Raw genomic sequence first — 24,948 nt, 5'->3', positions numbered from 1 at the left:
CAATTTGTGTTATTTTGATATTTGCTCTTTTTATAGTCCTATGACTCGTATTCATTAAATGAAGCTAGAAAAACAGTTTTCTAGCATATCCGACAGTACTTTAGTTTGAATGCTTTGATCACTCATGCTTAATTTAGTTCATCTAATGAGACTTCCTAGGGAGGTGTCATCAGATCATCACGCAAAAGAGAGGTATTGTTTTGGAGTAAAAGACCTGTTCATATGAGATTGCTATTACATGGAATGACTATGACGCTAGCCATGATGTTTTGTTTGTCACTATGACTGCTTCTTTGTTATATCTAGATGTTTGATCAAGATGATGGAGGATCTGATCTTTGAACAAAGCAGATTACTTACATATGAAGGTGTTGAAGATGCTGATGCTACATGGCTCTACGCTGTGCCTTTTTTTCACTTTTTGAGAAAAGACTCTGTGCCATTTGTCAAGAATTTTGAACACAACCACAATACAACAGAATGGTGGGGACAAAGAAATCTGAGCAGAGAAGTAGCAAGACTGAAGTTATACCAGTATTGGAGCATGCAAGTATATTTTTAATCTTTTTTATACACCTGCCAGATCCAAACAGGACATGCATGCAACCATATGGCTGTTTTCATGTTCTCTGCAAAACTAAGTCAACAGAAATTTAACTTGAAAAGTCACTAATCATGTTTTCTGTATTACCTTGTTTACAGATCTGTTGACCGTAAAAATTAGGAAAGTAGAAAATATAATTCAATTTTGAAAGTTTTTTTTTTCCCCCTGTCTGAAAACTCCATTTAGGAATAAAATGTATCACAAATTGTTTTCATACATGTCCCGACACTAGATATTAAACTCACCACAACAGCATATCTAAATAATTGTTCAGGATCTTGGCCATCATGACACTGAATTATGATGATTATTATTTTTAGATACCTATTTACCATATGTTTACACAAGAGACCAAGAAAATTGAAAGTCCTTTTTTTTTCTTTTCTTATTTTGGACCATCAACTTCAAGTTTTAAGAAAAAACAACTGTAATCCAACAAATTAAAAAAATCCTTAAATATATTCAATGTTTTCCTGTTGAATGAAGGTCCTTTCATTTCTAAGACAAGATCTAGACGCTGTCTGATCGCTCTTACTGTACTAGTTATAACTTCTTTGATAGGCATTTAGTATGTACTAGTTATGTTTCGTTCAAACACCTGCATTTATGACAGACATGGCTTTGAGGTGAATCAACATGAACATATATGAATTTTCATCAGGGTCCATAGGGAACCATCAACATTAACCTTGTGTACTATTCACAGTTATCATTGTTATGCTTTCAGATCGATTGTAACAGTCATTGCAGATTTGGAACATTTATTCGATGTGGACTTCTTACTGCCAAGGACCATTATGGCTTGTGTGTCTTTTCCCTCGTTGAAGAAAGTTGTTGAGCAACAAAAAATTCCAGCTGAAGTTTCTTGTGCAACTCTCTACTTTTACCGTCACAATAATGAATTGGTATGGAAGTCTATATGTAAATAATGGTTCCAGATTTAGTCTGTATTCAGAAAATAAGAATGAACCATATTGTCACAGTATGCCACGAGAAACTTTAATTCTTCAACATTAAAAAGAAAGAAGTTAAGGTCATTTTGGTGCAGATACTTGAGTAGTTGTCATTGGATTTTGATGAAATAGAACAATAGTTTATCATTGTTAATAATTCTAAGAATACTACCTCTTTTACATATCTGCCATAAATCCTTTATTTTGGCTTCAATCATACCAACTAAAATTTTCAGATTTTCAACAGACATCCTCTTCACTGTCAATTATACACAACTAGTTGTCGCAAAGAAGTCTTGTAACTACCCAAGCCCTGACGTCACAATTGCGGCAACCTCACTTTTTTCCCTCATCTTCTGCTAGAGGTAGATGAATTGGAAGGTGGGAGGGAGTAATTCGTATGAAATAGAGTTAGTATTCCTGGAATTATTAACAATGATAAACTATAATTGTTTGATAATTCTTACGAAACTTCTACCTCTATTACATATCTGTCAGAATATACCAGAGGGATCCCGTTGGGATCTGCCTCTGGTAACTCCCTGTGTAATTGACAGCAATCCTCTTCTGGAAACCATTATGTACTGATTCTAATCCTACTTGAGAAAATTACCTCTGAAATTCCCCTTTTGAGGACTTGAAAATCAGAACTATGTCAAGAATCAGTCAAATATGTCACATTTTCACTAGATTTACAGTTACATTTGCTGATCTTGATCGTAATAAACCTGGATTTGTAACTTTTAATACCGATGATTACGTCACTTCCGGATCTGACGTCACTTTTTCGATAGAAGGGATTGACAACTTATGTTGGACGATAGCTTGCGCCGCGACCACCGGACCATGGGAATACATGCCCTCTAGGTCTGGCTGCATGTCACATAAGTAAGAGCTGGTGAAGGTGTTTTGTGAGGCCCACTGACAGCTGGAAACTACTTGTTCTACTGAGACTGTAGTCCATAAAGCAAGACTCGTGGCTAGGGCTCTTATTTCGTGAGCTGAGCAGGATCCAAGGCATGGCATGGAATTCTGAGCCTGTGTATAACTTTATGCAACTGTGGCCTTCAACCATCCTACTAAAGTAGCCTTTGTGATATCCTTGTTCGAGTTGGTCTTACGGGATAAAAAGAGTCTCCTTTGATGGCATCTACCATATTTTCTTGTGTATAGCGCACACTTTTTTTCCAGAAGATGAAACAGTGCAGAGGGGTGTGCGCATTATACACGTCAACATACGATTTCAGGTATATTCCCCCATGGGTATACAAAACATCCAGCATGTATACCAGGAATCGCGTGTCAACAGACGGAATAAACTACCGATACATTTGTCGGTACCATTTTTGTATTTATATGAACATTATTAGAATAAATGAACATTGAATACTATTATATGAATTATAACATATGTATATTTACTTATATTTACTTATATCGTTTTAACATAGGTCATTCAAGCATGTCATTTTAGGCAAAATCCTGGGTGAGGCAATCCCACCTGCTCACTGTTATTTACAGCTACACCAACTTGACTGATGCCATCTGCGACTTGTTGTTGTCGAAGAATGAATAAATATATACAATTGACCGTCACCGTTAATGTGTTTATATAGAGGGGCCATTTTTTAACTGATCACCAGTTTTTAGCGATGATTGCTCCTCCCGAGTTACGGTCCATTGTTTTTCTTGGAGAGGGGTAAGCATACGGTAAACAATGTCAAAGTTCATGGTGTCAATTCGGATGTAACTTACATCTGACCGCATTATATTTATTCAATGGGCAGTTGCCTTTATTCATACAGTGGCACAATGTACGCATGACAACGATGTTTTGTCCAAGTTCTCAGCTGACTGTATCTGAAACGTGTCGAAAAAATATTTGACTGCGCATAATACTCGCAATACGCATAACGGTCCCGTTGTGGTAGATTGGTTCTTGGCTACGAATTCTGGGAGCGATCTTATAGTTATAGAAGTCCAATGTTGATCATGGGAAAGACTAGAATAGTTGAAGCAGATCCCGACGAAATGGTAACTGTATGAGTTCCTCCATTAGTAGCTTTGAAAGTCTGGGGAACCATGCCCTTCTGGGCCATACTGGGACTATCAGTATTATTTCGCAATCCGTCTTCCCCACCTTGTGAATGACTTTGTTTTGGAGAGACCATGGTGGGAATGCGTAGCCAAATAGATTCATCCAATGCATCGAAAGAGCGTTGATCTGGTGAGCTCTTGGGTCGGGAACTGGACGGACATAAACTGGAAAATGGTTGTTCTGGCAGGTGGCGAATAGCTTTATGTGTGGTAATGTCCCATATCTTGGTTATCAAGCTGAAGATCTGTGGTTGTAATTTCCATTCTGTTGCCACTATTCTCCCCCGACTTGAGAGGCTGTCAGCCAGAATGTTCAGTTTCCCCGGGTAAATGTCTCACTTCCATCCAGCAGTTGAAGGAGTCTGCCAAGGCAAACAATCGTGCAGTCTCAGTCATCAGGGAGTTGGATCTGGTTCCTCCCTACTACTGTGGTGTTGTCCGTGGCTATGAAAACTGATGATAGATGAAGCTGTGTTCTCCATTCCATGATGGCGTAATATTTGGCCTTCATTTCCTTGCAGTTGATATGAAGGATCTTCTCCTCTGTGCTCCACGATCCCTGTACTGTGAGATCGTCCATATGAGCTCTCCATCCCGAATATGACGCGTCTGTGAATAGATGATGTTCTGGCCTTGGATAAGTTAGCGGAATGCCACTCATCACATGTTCTCTGTGATTTCACCAATGGAGGTCTTGTAGCAAAGTGGATGGTAACTGAGACTGGAATTCTAGGCCCTGCAATCCTATAGAGTTGACCCATGTCTGGAGAGGATGAAGCCTCAGCCTTCCTCTGAAGGTCATATCCTGTAGAGATGTCAAGTTGCCAAGCAGAGACATCCACCACCTCATCGACTTGCTGGGTTGACTTGAGATTGATTGGATCATCTTTATAGTCCTGTTGAATAGATCCTCTGGTGGACATAGATATCCCTTATCTACCTGGAATCTTGCTCCGATGTATATAATGTCTTGGACCAGAGTGATCTCTGACTTGGCTTGGTTGACTAGGAAACTTAGGTAAGTCATAAGCTGGACCAATAGTATCATGTTCTGATGTAGCTGATTTTTCCCTTGGTCTGCCGCTAAGAAGTCGTCAAGATAACCATGGATTCAAACCAGCTGGAGATGGGCAAACTTGATGATTGGCGCTGTAATCCTGGTGAATAGCCAAGGTGCTATTGCTATTCCGAATGGTGGGACTGTAGCTGTAGCTGTCCTCTCGGCTGTCTGGCCGGTTGGCTGGCCATCTGGCTGGGTAATCCCATGGAGTCCGTGCGGCTGGCTTGGGTCCCTTTGGACAGTAAAACGGTGAGCCGTGGTCTGTAGGCTGGGTAGCCATGGGCGGCGGGCATACACTTTCTTCATGGTTTGCTGGCTGGACAGATTATCAGTCAGTTGAAATGCCATGGGAGGCAGGCCCGTGGGGCCATACGGCGTCTGGCTGGTATGGCTGGCTGGCCTGTCCATGGATACCGTGCTGCTCCCGTATGGTATTGTTCTCTGGTCTAGAGCTGGCTGGCCAGCTGGCTGTCTTAGTGACTGGTCCATGGGTTGGTGACCGGGAGCCATGCCATGGCCTGGCCATCGTCCGTGGGCTGGCCATGCGGCTCAGCTTGTAGCTCTTGTGTAGCATGGCCGCCAGCCGTGGATGAAGATCTGGTACTCTGGTAGCCAGAGCTACCGTCGCTGTCTTAGCATCTATATCAGACAGCTTAGATTCAAGCATGTCCTTCATCATCTCGTGCCCTGTTATTATAGCAATCTTATGAGAATAATCTTACATTAGAGTGACCTACTACCAGGTGCTAGATTGTCACTACTACTGTAGTAGGTGGTGACTCCAGCACACACAGGAAAAAGTGACGTTGCCGCCATTATGACGTCATGGCATGGGTAGTTATGAGATTACTTGGCGACAACTAGTTGTGTGTAATTGACAGTGAAGAGGACGTCTGTTGAAAATCTGAAAATGTTAGTTAGTGTGATTGAAGCCAAAATACAGGATTTATGGCAGATATGTAAAAGAGGTAGAAGTTTCATAAGAATTATATATTTATACAAATTGTGAAAAATATTTATGCATCATAGTCTCAGAAACCACAGAAAGAGAGTTGATATACTGCTATAGAATTTACCTTGGGGTCAGTTTTGATGATGGCCTTAAGATTTGAATTAATCACTTATAATCATTATATCACTTTAATAATTATTTTAAGAAAATGCCAGTTATTGACTGCAATAATGCTTCCTATTTAAATGTTACTAATGAAATAACAGAAAATGAGTAAAACTACCAGGTGATAATATCAGTATTTCTTTAGATTAATATATGGATTGTAGGTTTTATTTATTTTTCCACTCAATTTTCAAACACCAATGTTGATAATTATTTGAAATAGGGTTGATGAGCTTCTATATCGTACAGATGGTGGTTTCTCTTTTCATTTTGATACTTCATTCATACTCACAAATGAAAGTGTTATTCTTTTTAAAAATTGTCATGAATATGAATATACCTTTGATAAAATAACCAATAAGATATGTGTTTACTAGCAATCAGTGTTGGTGGAGAAAATGGAACAAATGAGAATAGAGGTGATTACAGGTGTATAGGGCTGAACCTTCTCCTGGCCAGTTCTTTTCATGGGGAATTTGCAAACACATCAAGTTCATAAACACTTGGTGGTATTCTGGTTGGGGTTTCATGCAAAGTATAATATGAAGTCATTTGTACCTATACAGCATCAACAATAAGCATGACAAGGTATGGTGGTGCCACAAACATATGAAGTGTGTAATGAATTCCTGGCCACCAAATTGAATGTCCTGGAGTATGAGACGACCCATCCATATCCTGTTGACATGTTCATATCATACGTTACAGTCCATGAGACTTATTATGGGACAGGCAGACTCTCTGGTGTGTCATTCAGGGCTCATGAAAAGCTATTTCTGCTTCATTGTCTGTATTCAGTAATTTTGGTTTGATACCATCTTCAAGGCTGGTAATTGGCATCAACCCTCAAATTTCACTTGCTTGTACATATTACACGGTAGAGAGTTTGACTGACAATTATGGACTCCCTGACTAAAGTATGATGATGAGATAAGGTTTTGCTATATATGCATATCACTACAAACACTATATATATATATATCATTTACACAGTACATGGTAGACTGTATCATGGAAGTGGCAAAGACGTTCAAACAGCACAGACTGGACAGAAGAGCTTCAGACCACTGCTCAAGGTACATTTTATACAGTTCCAAGTATGTAGATTGTGCCATTCTGGGATGATAGGGCAGGGGTTGAATTAATTTTGTTTCTTCATTTCAATGCTTTTTAATGCTTGAGGTCTGTATACAAGATGCAGATTGAGTTAATGTATCGTTCATAGATTCGATTGTCACTTGATGTTTACTTTTTAGCTCACCTGACTGAAAGTCAAGTGAACTTATTTCATGGCCTGTTTGTTAATCATTCATCGGGTTGTTGCATCTGTCAACTCTTCAGAAAAGTTTGCACAAATGAAGCTGAAACTTGGCATGCTTGTTCTTAACAATGACAACACTTCAGTTTGTTTAAAAGGTTTAAATCTAATTTTCAAAATAGTCGTCACTGCAGCCATATTGAAAAACCCATTTATGGCCTTTACTTGACCATTTGTTTTAAATTTATGAAAATTGATATATACATAGTAGAGGGGCATTTGAATATGCCCTATTTGGAATTTGCAACTTTTGATCTCATGGAAGTTTGATCACATATAAAGCAGTTGAAGTCAAGTTGTGACAATAGCAAATGCAATTATTAAATCAAACTAGTGTCATCCCATACTGTTTCACCAATTTGTATGGAAGATTAATTTTTATAATTTAAAGGCAAGGCTTCTCACATTAATTGCATGACACATTTCAAGCCAGGTGTCAACACTCACAATAATTTGGTGATGCCTTAATTTCATGATTTACAATTGACTCTGCTATATGTAGAGATTTCGATTGGATATGGAAAGGGTTTTGTCACATTATTTACAGTATGATGCATTCAACTTTGGTTCCCTAGATAATATTGCATGAATAATCTTTTCTACTTTCATGAACTCTGTTGCACCAAATGTACTAGAACACAGCATTAATGTTTGTCACTACAAAAATGGTTAAAAACTATGTCAGGTAAAATGTTATTTAATTAAAACAAAATATGGATCTTTCTGCATCTTTCATATGCTAAGTGAGTCAGTAACTTGATTTTATTCCTTTTAAGAGCAATATTCCAGCACCATCATGACGGGGACATAAAGAATGGGCTTTACACATTGTATCTATGTGGGGAATTGAACCCATGCCTTCTGCATGACGAGCAATAGCATTAACCACTAGACTACCCCACAACCCCCATTGTAATATAATACCAGAAACTTGTTCAATCATATCAAACACATTTTACATGTATTGTACAGGGTATTACAATAAGAAGTCCTTTAAGACAGCTTAATATCTTGTATTAATTTGTTTTGATTAATTAATGTGTTATGTATATCAATTGTCCCATATGATGATATGTTTTGCATAGGCAAATATGCCATAATAAAGTCCATAGATATTCTTTTTGACATGAAGATTTGATTTATGATCAACTTGCACAGTGTTTCTTGTCTTGTACAAATCTACAATTATATTTACTTGAATATTGTAGTTTGATAATTACCACTGTGAAAATGTTGTTTGTCACAGATGTCATGTACTTGGGTAAAATCACATGGTGTCTTCACACGGAGGCAACTGTTTTTCAACTGCAACCAAATCTGAAACAATTTCGGTTTGCAACAGATAAAAGACTCCTGTAAGTGTTCAAATGGTTTAATTTGCCATAATGACTTCAGAAAATGCGTGATTTCATAAAAAAACATGAACATGCCAAACTGAAATTTACAAATCAATTGCGTGTGTGTCCACCTCTGGTTGCGATGCAAGCAACACATCTTCCTCTCATGGAATAGACCAGGCGTCACACAAAGTCCTGTGGGATATCTGTCCATATCTGCATAGCATGTTTCGAAGTTCCTGGAGTGTCTGTGGAACACTTGGTTGATGTCGAAAGCGCTGATCCATCTCATCCCACATGTGCTCGATTGGTGAGAGATCAGGGGAGCGAGCCGGCCAGGGGATGACATTCACATTGTTTTGTTGAAGAGAATCCTGAACAAGTCGAGCAATATGAGGCGGGGCGTTGTCATGTTGAAAGGTAATGCCTGAACCATGACAACGCAAAAACGTTAGAACGACAGGGCCGATGATCTTGTCATAGCGACTGATTTACGACAACCATTGTCTTAAGAACATTTGATTCATCCCCTGAGCTGTGTCGGTTCATTATGCCCATATGTCTCATATCCAGAGCAACGTCATGGTCTCTTTGTCTGTCCATTGTTGTTCATTACTATATATGTGTTATCATTACACTGTTAGTCACCTTGGTATTCTGAGTGCTAGTGAAGGGACGACCTCGAGCAGGATGTGCCACTCGTAGGAAACGTCCTGTTGCTGGAGCTCCGCTCACCTCATGAATGCCTGAGCTGGAAGGTCCGCTCATTGTGCATTTGTTGTTTATTGTTTACATGTTGTGCATAAAACTTTCCGGGACAGGGATGTCGATTTTGTCCTTGATTCCCCCAAGAGCTAATTCCCTATCAACATGCATGTTGACAATCTCGTCGCAGTAGGGCTGTCCATTGAGATTTCTTTCTACCACTATCAAACGGGTCCTCTGACTTTCTGTAATCCAACCGCATACCATAACGCTGCCGCCCCCGAACCGATCTTCTTCCATGACACAATGATTGACGCAACGTTCACCTCGACGTCGGTACACTCTATTCCGTCCATCTCTGTGTCTGAGATGAAAACGAGACTCGTCAGTGAATAGAACTTGTCCCCACTGCATGGATGTCCAGTGTTGATGCTGTCTGCACCAGTGTAGACGTGGTTGACGGGGGTTTCCTTTCAAAATGGGACATCTGGAGGGTCTTCTGGTGACAATCCCTGCACATCTGAGGCGGCGACGTACAGTTTGTGAACATATTTGTCAAAGGCCAGGGATGCTTCTTGCAGTCACTGTTGCTGGCTGGAATCGATTTTGTAGGTGTGTTGATCAAATCCAGTTGTCTTGTCGATTATTGGTTACGCATGGCCTGCCACTCAGAGGATGGTCACTGACTGCATTCGTCTGTTGCCAACGTTGCCATAAACACCAAATGGTGATTCTGTGGACGTTAAATTGTCTTGCAACATTACGTTGACTCGATCCTGCTTCAAGCATACCAATGGCTCACAGATGCTCATTTTCGGACAGGTGTGGCATTTCGTAATGTTGAATAATTGCGTAATTTTGTTGTTTTTCTGAGTGGTTGTTGTCAGCATGATGCTAAACAATGCATATGGAATCCCGTTAACGCACATGTTTTTATACCCATTTTTGGGTAGTGAAATGCATGGGACTTGCATAAAAGTCAACTTTTGCATGGAATGCATGCTTTTCTGCAGCAGTTGCGTTTTTGTGACTTGATTCCATATATGTACTACAATATTGAAAACCAAACTTTACTTGTTTGAAAAATACACTAAAATATTGGTGTAACAGGAACTTTTGTTGTTGAGTATATATCTGTCGAAAAAAAGAAACACTGGACCTTTCTACCACACAAGTTCTTGGAGAGAATAAACTTTGATAAAGAAAATGTGTCATGCAGCAGATTGTTAAGGCAATTTCAGCAGCCATTCAGGGAAATGTGCAACCAGACTGGGTGAGGCCATCGTTGAAGAACAAGTGATCATGCAGATCACTGGTCAAGGGTCTCTTGATGCAGTTCAGAAATACAAATGCCCATCACTAAGTATGGTGGCGGACATTTCTGACAAGCTAGATCAACCAAAGACAATAGAAGTTGAATGCAGTTTGCCTGCGAAGTGTGCCGATCACTCTCCTACCCAAAGTTTCATGCGACCATGCGATGATTTTCATCTGTTTCATTTTTGACAAGTCTACATATTTACATAAACATATGTCATAGAATGGTTAACTTTTCATTGAGAAAATATCCTAAATCATGAAAAACTATTTCCATTTGTGTAGTTATCCTATGGTAACATTGGTTGTATGGTTCCATGTGCGATCATCGAAGCCCAACGGTGAGCTTGCAATACTGTCACTTTGATTTGTAAATATGTATTGTCATGCAACTAACTGTCACTGTTGTAGTATCATATTTAAACAATTATGCAAAACAATATGTAAAGCACCCCTAAATACTTGCATTACTCCATTCTATTTTGATTTCTGACAAAGCGCATGTATTTACAAACAAGAGAAAAGTCTGGTCACGTGATATGCAAATTAGCCTGTGGCAGTGGTGTTATGCTAAGTCACCACTGTGCCGGAGTGTGTGTGTGGATAAGTTTCCAGTTCATGAGTTCTAAGCATTTGTGACAAAGCCTTTTTTTCAATGCTGTGTTACTGTGGGTGTCGGGTATGTGAAACCCTTCTACCTTGGCAATTGTTCTCATCAACCACTCCTTGGTTGCTGGGGATGATGTAGCTTTCTCAAAAGTACAAGTCCGATTTTTTTCTCAAGGTGTCGGGTATGTGATACCCTTCTACCTTGGCAACTGTTCTCATCAACCACTCCTTGGTTCCTTGGGATGATGTAGCTTCCTCAAAAGTACAAGTCCGATTTTTTTCTCAAAGTCCATTTTAGGTGATGGAAGTTTTCATAATTCACACACAAGGTCCTCAGATGTTTTTCTGTAGCCTGACTTAATTATGCACAACACATATCTAAGGGGACGTATAAAAGAGTCTGATAGTTCATCTGATCAACTCCTAACGCTAACACTACACCTATGCCAGAGAACCTCTCTGGTTAGCTGTAAGTCTCCGATTCCCCACACCACTCCTGTACAAATAACAAAATACTATCCATGATAATTTTCAGCTCCTCCCACCGAAATAATGTTTAACGTCATGTGAAGTGACTTATATGCTTATCTCAATAAAAGCTAATTTCCATCCCGTCAAGTGGCAGATTCGGTGATTCAGTTCATGCTGTACAATTCTTCTTGTCTAAAATATTTCGTTAATAAGTCTTAAAATCTTAATAAGTTTATCGGTCAATCGGACACAGGATGAAATATGCATTCATATACTATATTAGTTTAGTTAATGCCATAAAACTCCTAACAGACCATTACAGTCAAGCAGTATGATTCTTCAGTATTTGGTCACGTCAAACTGACATCTTTCAGTTGCTCTCTCTCGCACTTAGACCCAATCCTGCTACTTTTCTTCTGGCACATGAATAAATATTTCTACCTTAACAAGAAACAGAAGCAAGCAATCTTCGGTCTTTAAAGCCTTTGTCATAAATATCCTGGTTATAACTGTAAAAGCAAAGATAATTAAGTGAGGCACACACAAAACATGGGTTCCTTCTTGAGCTAAAAATGAAATTATTTGCTTGTAAAGTGTTCTATTCTTGCTGGAAAGTATACACAAGATCAATCCATATTCTTGTCGTAACTGCAATAAACGTTTGACACTAACACTAATACTAATGATGATAAAACTGAAACTGTCAAAATACCAAATCAATTTTAGAAAGCGATTGAAACAATATGTTTCTGAAACCGGTACTGAAAAGATTCTGCTAGTTCAGCCAATATATGTCACACTTCAAAATTCATAACATCTCAAAATATGGAACATTTAAGTTAGGTCCCACTACTACTGCACCTATGACAAATGTTGATATATTTTGGAATAAAATGAGTATTACTAGCCATTAATGAGTTTCCAAATGTGGCTGCTGTAGTGGTCATGTTTATGTTTATGTTCGGATCGGAATTCTGTGAGCAATTTTAGAGATGTTACGTTTCCTCTTTCCTCAGCAAATTTCTCTATATATACGTGGATGTTTTTGCAATATTAGACATGAAAACATATCACATAACTCTATATTAACAGTTTAAGAAGCTACACTATACATCTAGGTTCATGGAAAGTGTTCCGTGGGTTAATTTGGATGGTGGTCTTTCAGTGCTAATAATTTCTTAACCATTAAATATTGAACATTCATACTTCATACAATTATCCTTAAATGACTTATGTAACAGTCTTAATACACTTTGAAAGCTAAAAGTTGTTTGAATTGGCAAAAAATTAAGTCCATTCTATGTCTTTGTTTCCCATACATTTGTTTTCTGACTTTTGTGACGGCTATCAATAGTTTGGTGAGTTATGGGCTGATGTTATGCGCCAAAGCTCTTTGATGTCTTTGCTTTTTCAGCATTGAAAAAGGTTTTGACATAAATGCTTAGAACTCGAGAAATATAGGAAAATGCTACACTAAAAGGATGTTTGCAAACTTCCCTCTCGCAGAGATAAAAAAAAATTGTTGAAATTTATTTACATATTTTGTATTTGTCAAATAGTCCTCAATACTCATGCGGATAATATTTAATTATTGTATACATATATATAATCTATGTTTATGTCTAAATTTGACCAGATCCTTGGAGAAGTGCTTTGCCGAAAGATACTTGACTTTGAAGATTACCACAGATTTGATAACAAATTGTGAGTACTGCACTGATGAATTCATCAGCACAGCAGCAGACTTGTTTGCATCAAGTGTCTATGAGTGTACATTTCATGGAGAGGAACATGCAGCTTCTAAACTGAACAGTGGAAAAGGAGATGAACAGATTTTGCTGCTGATAGAAAAATGTTGGAAAAGAATCTATATTTGGATGCAGAAACAGTTTTCTGTACCAAATATGCGTGGCAGATGCCTTCAGGTGCGTGCTTATTAGTCTACTGACATATAATTTTTTATGTGCCATTAAGGATAAGTATTGACAATATACATATTTGTTTTTGTGCTGGAATTAGATTGTAATTACCAAATTCTATACAGTATTTATTCTTTAATATTCTTAGGACAGCCAGGGGTTTGTTAATTTTGTGAAGATTTAGGTTGTATTGGAAATACCTAGATAAATCCCATGAAATAGGTAAAATTCCTAGTTTCTAGTATGCAGTCACAGATGTAATACTATAAGGATCTGAAAGACATATTTGGAATTTGGGGAAAATTTTCGCATGGACTTCTTTTTTGACTGTCCTATTTTTTCCCCTTGGCCTTCCTTTGTCTTTATTTAGATTGCTTTCAAGGGTCTGCTCTTTCCGCATATACCATACTGGGTACATAGGGTTTTCGACATTGGTTTGAGGGGTTACTGATTGTTAAAAATCACTGAAACATTTGATTTTTTTATTACTTCGAAAGTTATTATTTTGGTAGTTTTGATTTCTTTTAGTGAGACTGTTGAATGCACATTTCCAACAGTTTTCCATATATCAATAACACTATATGGTTTTCAAAAGAAGTCACTTGACCAGCCTTATGGTTGGAAATTACATTTGAATGCGGTTTGGATGGACAGACATAAATCATTTACATTTGTCCTTTTGATAGTTAACTGAATCCAGTTCTGTGACTATAGCCAGTTTCTTGTAATCATGTGTAAATGTAAATTCTACTTTTACCTTTTACCTTTTTATGTTGAAAATAAATTGATTCTGATTGATCAGTCAAATAGTTCAAATCATTGTGCAAACTTTTAATGAAATAGACATCCAATTCGTAAAAAACATGGATTTCAACGTGCAGGTCTTTGGTTGACTGCAGGATTTGCAAAGCATGTGTACCATCAACTGGGCATCGACAGATATTTTGGAAATCTTTTCATGTCTTTAATCAAGCCTGTACTCAAGTAATTTGATGCACTTTGCTTGGTAGCACTTATTATTATTACAAAAGAGATTTTGATTATCGATCAGATCGTCTTGATTGGTGGCTGCCATTTTGTTTGAAGCAAATGCAAGTGATATGTAGATTGAATCTGATTGGTCAATAGAAGGGATGTAGAAGGGACATAACTCGTAGTAGCCACTGGTTGCACTATGATAAAGCCTGGAAATTCCAGCCTAGTTAGTCAGTTAACTTCCTTGCCTCGGTAAGATGGAAATAAATCTTCAAAGAGATATGATTAAACAAATAACAATAAGACATATTTTGTGTCATAATGAATGTTGTGATATAATGGGTGTGTATGGTTAGGCACTTAACTTTGCAAGATTACCTTCATTTGTTAGGAGTGTCCACTGAATGTTTGCTTATGAAGTAGCTGTGATACCCTTACATTACCTCTCATATATGCAGGTACATTGTACTGAGAATGTACAGAATAAAAAGGGATATTCCTTTGTTCACATCACTAACCTACACAAAATGACTCACACGGCATTCATTTCATTCACATTGCCAGGGTAGAATGGAAATATATACATATTGGTAACATGTCTAAAGACGTAATATCCTTGCATACAATTTTATCATACCTCCATGTCAGAATAATGAGATCTGATAGGTTCACATGATCTTGATAAAATACTATGTATCCCACCTGGGAGGGAAATAAATTTGTGAGCGGGAGAATAAATCCCTTATCCATGTTCATTCTAGGCCACGGCCTTGCGCCATTGGTGCACTAAAGTTTTATATGGCACATTGTTAAAGTAAAGGCGAGCCGTGTTGGCGCATCATGAAATTAAAAGTAAATCTAAAATGCATTACGAGTTTGTGTTAACTTGCCAACTGTTGCCAACTCCAAAATTACATAGGCTTTGTTGATGGGAACTGGTATTGATTTGAGTACTCCGAACTTGGCACATAACGTTGAAACTATCTTACGACTGACAGTACAATGCCTACAAATCGTTGTAAAGAAAAAAAAGCGAAGTGCTTTGTAAAGCTGATTGCAATTGGTCTATTTCTTTTAGTACACCAATCATGTTGCATGTTGCAGTTTTCCACATTCGTTGCTATGGCAGACACACCAGCTGCCAAATGCCGATGTCAACCCAGACCCTTTCGTCTTTTGTGAAGAAGCAAACAGCTTCTTCTCATAATAAAAGCATTGAAGAAACACAGGACTGTGTTTCACACAAGACTGTCAACCATGATGACAGCGATAACCATAATAATAATGAAACTGAAGGGAAATGCAAAGGCCATGTATCACGTCCACATGTTTTTCAAAATACATTGTTGCAAATTTACCCATGGCTGTTATCCGACCAACCAGCAAATTGTATGCAATGTACGGTGTGCACTACCCACCACAAAAATAATGTGTTTATGGGGAATGGCACAGAAAATTATAAGTTCATAAGGCTGGCATATTTATGCATGGGTAGATTTCTTTGCCTAACCACTAGACAACCTTCATACCTACAATGACTGCTTCTTCATTTTCAGATAAAGCCCTGTTCACTGCTGATTCAAAACTATCTTTCAAGTTTTCTGCTTCGATTGACGATTTTGTGATCCGTTGATATTGCATGTCTTTTGAGCGTACTGGTCCGATAATTTTCTGTGCCATTCCCTGTAAACACAACTCGTAATGCATTTGAGATTTATTTTCAATTTCATGAGTGCACCAACACAACACAAGCCATATAAAACTTTAGTGCGCCAATGGGGCAAGGCCGTGTGCGAAATACGCATCAGTCGGAAAGCGCACGTTAAATCTCCAAAGTAAGTAAGTAAGTAAGTAATGGGGCAAGGGCACAGCCTAGAATGAACATTAGAGTGAACTCATACTCTCAAATACTAAGTACTGTATGGCTAACTAATCACAGCAATTTGACATGGCTCACATAACTGGAGACAGGCAGGCTATGGGCCTACTTTTTATAAAGGCTAGGATGAACAGTGCCTTATACCCCGCCATGAAGAACACAGGCTGCTCATGGATTTCCGAGCCTGAGAATATATGCCTTATAACCCGCTATAGTCGGAAAATATATACCTGATAACCCGCTTCAAAAATATTTCCCTTTTCCCTCTTTACTTAAATTTATGCATCAACAAAAATGATGCTTAAAGGTTTTGTCTGAATTTGACCCCTGAACCTGTACTTAGGTTTTGAAACCATGTTTTTTTTTACATTTCAGGTATATATGTCATGTATATCTCCTTTATGACCCAGGAGATTGTTTTTGGAACTTTTCTTTGTCATATCAAAGGTTTAACTCAAAAAGGATTTAACTTAGTTCAATGAAACTTGTTACATGTCTTCTTTAGGGCAGTTACCGAGATCAGAAAAGGTGAGTGACCTATGTATCAGTATAAGGTCACAGTGAACATAATTTGTATTTCACATAAAGGTCATTTGCTGCAGATATTTTTAAAGCCTTCTGCATGTGTTTATATCATTTGAATGATTATGTATGACAAGTGATGACAATCATGATATCTGTGGTGACCTACTTTCTGTGAGTAGCACATGATATTTTATTGTTAAATTGAATTCCACTACGGACATCACATTGGGCTTACATTGTGGAGGTCCCTTTGGAATGGTCTTGAAAAATTTCAAGGTTGCAGTTGACATGTCATTTCACTAAACAGAAAGAAATGGTATCACACTGGAAATGTGTGGCAGTATATGTTATGATTTCTTGAACCTTCTAGAAATTCAGTGAGGGGGCTTCATCTGTTTTTGCAAGTACTTACAAACACTTTTCTAGTTTACCAGTACTTAAAATGGGACTGAATCAGACATACTTGTGCAACCAGGGTTGAGTGCATACTTGTCATGTGTATAGACTATCATAAAATCATTACCATCATTCATGTGAATACAATAGTAGAAAACATTGGAAAGATAGAAAGAAAAACAAAAAAAGTATTTTGTTTTAATTTAGAAATACCAGTATCAAAATAATAGAATCCATGTAACTAGGATACTCAGGTACTCAGGCATTTAGTACCAAGGTACCCACAGGACTACCTTGAGACTGTATGTCACATGATATATTGTTGACAGTAACAATAAAACGCCAAGATTATGACACAAGTCACTAATGTTTGCATTTCTTTAGTCAACTTCAGTATACGTGTAGCCAGGCGTGGTATGATATGTCGAGTCACTGGGCTGCTAGTTAAAACATAGGTGGTTCAGGATGATGATAAATTTTATTTTTTGTTTTTATCAGATGATGGGAAGGAAGCTAGAAATAAGAGGACCTCCCTCCATAAGTGTTCATGCAGAATCTAAGTTAAGCCAAAAGGAAAAGATTCTTATTTATATTGGGGAGCACATGTTTGAAGACCATGTGCTCAATAAATGTAACGCAAATGTGTGAACTGGCAAATATTTTGAAAGAATAAATCAAATAATAAATAGGCATTTAGGCATTTGAATAAATATGTAAATATTTACTTTAACACGTCCCATTTTAATTCTGGAAACCCAAAAGTCCAGAAACTCTACGGTCTTTTCCCAGTCTCGGTCAAAGGTATTTACAAAAATAAGCATGCTGTTTTCATGGGAACATACTAAGGAAGAAAAAATGAAAAAAAAAAAGTTTAAAAACTCAATATTTACACCATCTCGCTCATGGGCCTGCCCATGGGCGAGAATATTTTCATTTACACAAAACTCATGTTTTTGTTTCGCAAATACTTAACTTGTATTCAGTCAAATATCATGACACACAATCTAACTCATTTTAACTTAATTCAACGATTTTATAGCGATATTAAAATAGTTCGCCCATGGGCGAGAAAAAGGTTTGGCCAATGGGCGAGAATATTTTCCATTGAACAAAACTTATGTGTTTGTTTCGCAAATATATTTTAATCCATTCCTTTACATATCATGACACAAAATTTAACTCATTTTAACTTAATTCAATGATTTTAAAGCGATATTGAAATAGTTCGCCCATGGGCGAGAAAAAGGCTTGGCCCATGGGCAGGCCCATGGGCGAGAATATGTTCCTTTACACAAAACTCATGTTTTTGTTTCGCAAATACATAGATGTATTCCTTCACGTATCATGACACAAAATTTAACTCATTTTAACTTAATTCAACGATTTTAAAGCGATATTGAAATATTTCGCCCATGGTCGAGAAAAAGGCTTGGCCCATGGGCGAGAATATTTTCATTTACACAAAACTCATGTTTTTGTTTCGCAAATAGTTAACTTGTATTCCATCAAGTATCATGACACAAAATTTAACTCATTTTAACTTAATTCAACGATTTTAAAGCGATATTGAAATATTTCGCCCATGGGCGAGAAAAAGGCTTGGCCCATGGGCGAGCATATTTTCCTTTGCTCAACTGTTTTTGTTTCACAAGTACATTAAGGGATTATAAGCATGACACATGATTCAACTCATTTTAACTTAATTCAACTAATTTTTGGCGTTATTAAAATATTTCGCCCATGTTTTCGTCAGTCCCTTTAAAGAATTAACACATTGTTTACAAAGTATATTGTATCATGTGAAACACACTTTGTATCATTACATTACTATTTTAAAAGGGCCTTTGGTCGGATGTTTCCCCTGCAGAAGTTTTACACATTTCACCTTTTTTACATATTGCAACGATCTTTAATGAACCCGGCCTTATCTCTCAAAACATTTTGACAGTTTATCATACAAATTCATGCGCGTGTACACCAATTTATTGGCATTATTTTTCAACAAATTAAAGTTTAGTTTGTTTCTTTTTCACTTCCCATTTTATGTCTCGTTAGTACATCACATTGGGAAATTAAGTGACAATAGATATGCAATATACAGGTACACGTGCGCGTATTTTAATGGGGGAAAACCCGATTCGTCTTTCATTGCATAACGTCTAGCTGAATATCTCACATTCTAACTAAATCTCGAACTAATTATTTCATTATATGCGGTGCGATGTTTAGAGGCGATTGAGTGAATATTGTGACACTAAAGCAACTTTTAAATGCGTTGTCACTTTTTGTATGAAAATGGTAACAGTTCAGAAAAAAACAGCCTTCTTATGATAATTCTCATATTCTCATTAGTACGTTGTATCTAATTACAGTGTCGGCATTATTCACAGGTTATTCTACAATACCTGCTCTCAGTCAGTTACGATCTACCACACCACGCGCGAATAAACAGTTATGCAGGTGTTGCTGTGGGCAAATACCTAGCCTGTATATGTATTAAAAAAAATTGTCGATACATGTATTACATATTTTCGTTGATATGTGGATATATTAAGCACAAAGACAAAAAAATGTTTATGAAAGATGAATTAGTGCCTTGATATATTCAACGAGATGTGTATCATCGTTTAAGGGGTCATTCAATAAAAGTATGTTTGGAGGAGATATCAAAGGAGCCACCCAATATACACAGTGTCGTCCGGTGAACTACCACCCCACCCTGTCCGTAAGAGTTATGTAATCGGTACACAAATATATTTGATGCGGTGTCAGTGTGGAAGGAGTTTGAATTACGTCCGCCACTGGCCACAGAGGTAATAATAAAAGTCATGTAACAATAAACAAGATCAATGCCGTACGAATTACCTAGTGACGTACGTAACAACGACTGTCAATCTGTCTGCTACAGCTACCATACCATCATCCCTGTCACAACTGGCATATCAACGGCTTATTCAAAATATTAATTGTAAAAACGTCGTCGAGAGATTAACGTGTGTCCTATAGAGTCCTCATATTTAATAAAAAAAAAGTAAATATGTCAACTGGGAATTCAACCGGATGTTACCTTCCTTATATCAGCTGACAGCCCTGTTTGTGAAAATATGTACTTGACATAAGATTTATAGACTAATAAAATCAATTGTAATACAGCATGGACCATAAACCGAATTAAATATGTCTTGGTATCATCTCTTGTGTATTAGATGATGGTAATGACCTGGCATTCCATATACTAATTGAACAGAGTTCACCTGTACATGTCCACATTAGTGAGACAGACTGTAACCAAAAATACTATGAGCTGTAGCTCCCAATCCCTTATAACAACGACAACAACAACCAGGGTGAGGGCACAGTAAGGTTAAACTGTGTCCAAAAGACAATCTCAGGTGGCTAACGCCATATCTCCCATCAAGTCAGTTCTATTTTTCAGCGCATAATTATTTTTTTACAATTTGAATAAAAGTGATTAAACAAATCATATTTAACAAACCTACACATTACCAAATACAAAACTTTATAACCCTTTCTAGACTTCGTTCCAATTAACCTGGATCATATAACTTGCTCGCGAAGGTCGTATACAACTTTAAAGTGAATACATCTACAGTGTACAAGTAACTTTTAACTGTATCATATATACTCATGATAAGCAATTCATTCCTAATTCGAATGGTACATTCTGGAGCTAAATCTGCAAAATATTTCTTTGTACAATGCAAACGATAGAAACGTAGCGGCTGATAAAAGAGACAGTGACTTAATAATCTGCAATATATCATTTGTTCTCGTTTAATCTATTGTACATATTGAAGTGATTGTAAAGTTTCAAGGCGTACTTAAATGTTGTGGTATTATGAATGAATTTAGAATATCAATAGCGAAAAACAGTCACCATATGGGATGTACATGTATAACTTGTCTTCCAGCACCTAATCATCGGACAGACCAGTCAAGTGTGACCAGTGTACCTGCCTGGTCTTACCTCCAAATTACTGAGCTGCCCAATACTGTCATACTGTGGGCAGAATAAGCTGCTCCAACTCGTTGAGTGATAAAGATTAACCAGAATATGATTGTGTTTGTAGGTTGTGTTTGATCTTTGTCGGGTTGCAGTTGTTTGATTAGGCAAGATCAGGGGTAGTTTTTTCAATGAAACCTTTCAACCGTTGAGTTTGTTTTGCATTCATTTAATTAAATACATTGTTAGGTAGAATAATAACACGTTATATAGATTAAACATCTCCCTAACCTGAGTATAATCTCACATGTACTCTAAGTACCATACTATATTACTTTGAGGAGACATTGAGTAGGCATTGTATGCTGTCGGAATGACTTTACGCAAATCCCTGCGTCAATGGTCCCGTGAAGATCCGGGGTAGAACAGATCTTCAAAAAAACATTCTTGGCGTAAAAGGGCGACAGCGCTTGTCGTAAGAGGCGACTACCATGATTGGGTGGTCAGGTTCGCTGACCTGGTTGATGCATGTCACCGTATCCCAATTGCATGGATCGATGCACATGATGTCAATCACTGGATTGTCTGGCCCAGACTCGATTATTTACAGACCGCCATAATATAGCTGAAATATTGCTAAGTGCGGCGTTAAACAACTAACAAACAGACAAAACTTTGAGGAATTCACAACAATCAATATGACAAGGTATGCATATCTTGCAATCAACCTGAATCCAGTTACTGGAATGTCAAACCCGGGCTTGGTTAAAACAAGAATTGCAGTTAGATCCGCTACATGTTGTAGATCTCCTGTAGTCAAGAGATGCAATACCGAGGCAGCAATGTCAATTTATGAGGGACAGACAACTACTCCAACATATATAAACGGAGCAGCCAAAGATAAAAATGAAATCATATCATGTACGAAAATAGAAATCATATCAACACCCAAAGAGAAAGTGTATGAGTACTAAAACTTGCAATAGATATGTGTACCCTACGTACACACATGAGTCCCATTCGACAGTCTACAACACCCGAATAACTCTGTCAAACAAGTTTGGGTACCCCTTGTGTTCAGGCAAGTTATTTAATTCAATAATTTTGTATTAAAATCCTTTTCAATTTGTTTTCACCATTTTCCCTATTCCATTCCATGCATGTTTATGTTGCTACATCTTATTGCTCATGTTTCCAAGTATTATAAAACTCTTTAATGTCTCTCCTTCCTAATCTAACGCTAAAACATTTCAGGTCATTACCATCATCTAATACACAATAGAGATGATACCAAGACATATTTAATTCGGTTTTATGGTCCATGCGGTCTTACAATTGATTTTATTAGTCTATAAATCTTATGTCTAGTACATATTTTCACAACCAGGACTGTTACCTGATATAAGGAAGGTAACATCCAGTTGAATTCCCAGTTGACGTATTTACTTTTTTTTATCAAGGATTACCTCTGTGGCCAGTGGCGGATGTAATTCAAACTCCTTCCACACTGACACCGCATCAAATATATTTGTGTACCGATTACATAACTCTTACGGACAGGGTGGGGTGGTAGTTCACCGGACGACACTGTGTATATTGGGTGGCTCCTTTGATATCTCCTCCAAACATACTTTTATTGAATGACCCCTTAAACGATGATACACATCTCGTTGAATATATCAAGGCACTAATTCATCTTTCATAAACATTTTTTTGTCTTTGTGCTTAATATATCCACATATCAACGAAATATGTAATACATGTATCGACAATTTTTTTTAATACATATACAGGCTAGGTATTTGCCCACAGCAACACCTGCATAACTGTTTATTCGCGCGTGGTGTGGTAGATCGTAACTGACTGAGAGCAGGTATTGTAGAATAACCTGTGAATAATGCCGACACTGTAATTAGATACAACGTACTAATGAGAATATGAGAATTATCATAAGAAGGCTGTTTTTTTCTGAACTGTTACCATTTTCATACAAAAAGTGACAACGCATTTAAAAGTTGCTTTAGTGTCACAATATTCACTCAATCGCCTCTAAACATCGCACCGCATATAATGAAATAATTAGTTCGAGATTTAGTTAGAATGTGAGATATTCAGCTAGACGTTATGCAATTAAAGACGAATCGGGTTTTCCCCTATTAAAATACGCGCACGTGTACCTGTATATTGCATATCTATTGTCACTTAATTTCCCAATGTGATGTACTAACGAGACATAAAATGGGAAGTGAAAAAGAAACAAACTAAACTTTAATTTGTTGAAAAATAATGCCAATAAATTGGTGTACACGCGCATGAATTTGTATGATAAACTGTCAAAATGTTTTGAGAGATAAGGCCGGGTTCATTAAAGATCGTTGCAATATGTAAAAAAGGTGAAATGTGTAAAACTTCTGCAGGGGAAACATCCGACCAAAGGCCCTTTTAAAATAGTAATGTAATGATACAAAGTGTGTTTCACATGATACAATATACTTTGTAAACAATGTGTTAATTCTTTAAAGGGACTGACGAAAACATGGGCGAAATATTTTAATAACGCCAAAAATTAGTTGAATTAAGTTAAAATGAGTTGAATCATGTGTCATGCTTATAATCCCTTAATGTACTTGCGAAACTAAAACTGTTGAGCAAAGGAAAATATGCTCGCCCATGGGCCAAACCATTTTGTCGCCCAGGGGCGAAATATTTCAATATCACTATAAAATCGTTGAATTAAATCGTTGAAATGAGTTAAATTTTGTGTCATGATACTTGATGGAATACAAGTTAACTATTTGCGAAACAAAAACATGAGTTTTGTGTAAAGGAAAGTATTCTCGCCCATGGGCCAAGCCTTTTTCTCGCCATGGGCGAAATATTTCAATATCACTATAAAATCGTTGAATTAAATCGTTGAAATGAGTTAAATTTTGTGTCATGATACTTGATGGAATAAAAGTTAACTATTTGCGAAACAAAAACATGAGTTTTGTGTAAAGGAAAGTATTCTCGCCCATGGGCCTGCCCATGGGCCAAACCTTCTCCTCGCCCATGGGCGAACTATTTCAATATCGCTTTAAAATCGTTGAATTAAGTTAAAATGAGTTAAATTTTGTGTCATGATATGTAAAGGAATGGATTAAAATATTTTTGCGAAACAAACACATAAGTTTTGTTCAATGGAAAATATTCTCGCCCATTGGCCAAACCTTTTTCCCCGCCCATGGGCGAACTATTTTAATATCGCTATAAAATCATTGAATTAAGTTAAAATGAGTTAGATTTTGTGTCATGATACTTGATGGAATACAAGTTAAGTATTTGCGAAACAAAAACATGAGTTTTGTGTAAATGAAAATATTCTCGCTCATGGGCCTCGCTGATGGTGTAAATATTGAGAATTTAAACTTTTTTTTCTTCATTTTTTCTTCCTTAGTATGTTCCCATGAAAACAGCATGCTTATTTTTGTAAATACCTTTGACCGAGACTGGGAAAAGACCGTAGAGTTTCTGGACTTTTGGGTTTCCAGAATTAAAATGGGACGTGTTCTTTAATGAAAAGCAAGCATGCCCTTTCTATGAATTATGAATATATTTTCTAGAACAGGAATGGAAAGAGAAAAGAATATTGAAATGTATCTAAAAATAGATAGGGGAAGTCCAGTCGATGTAAAAGGGTGTGCGTGCGTGCGTGCGTGCGTG

The 24,948-nt window shown here is 37.3% G+C and overlaps 1 protein-coding gene across 1 annotated transcript in view; it reads left to right on the top strand.

Moving 5' to 3' along the window:
• The window catches only part of LOC139473602 (E3 ubiquitin-protein ligase rnf213-alpha-like), a 351,622-nt gene that overhangs the window by 81,564 nt on the left and 245,110 nt on the right, over nucleotides 1-24,948 (top strand). Inside the window, exons 8-11 of the mRNA XM_071256275.1 lie at nucleotides 307-546; nucleotides 1,332-1,509; nucleotides 6,825-6,907; nucleotides 13,225-13,513. Coding sequence (XP_071112376.1) covers nucleotides 307-546; nucleotides 1,332-1,509; nucleotides 6,825-6,907; nucleotides 13,225-13,513 — 790 coding nt within the window. The remainder of the gene's footprint in view (nucleotides 1-306; nucleotides 547-1,331; nucleotides 1,510-6,824; nucleotides 6,908-13,224; nucleotides 13,514-24,948) is intronic.

This window comes from Haliotis cracherodii, unplaced genomic scaffold (genome assembly GCF_022045235.1).
Source record: "Haliotis cracherodii isolate W230 unplaced genomic scaffold, xgHalCrac1.p SCAF_3, whole genome shotgun sequence".
NCBI classification, from domain to species: domain Eukaryota; kingdom Metazoa; phylum Mollusca; class Gastropoda; order Lepetellida; family Haliotidae; genus Haliotis; species Haliotis cracherodii.
This window is presented reverse-complemented; position numbering and strand designations above follow the sequence as displayed.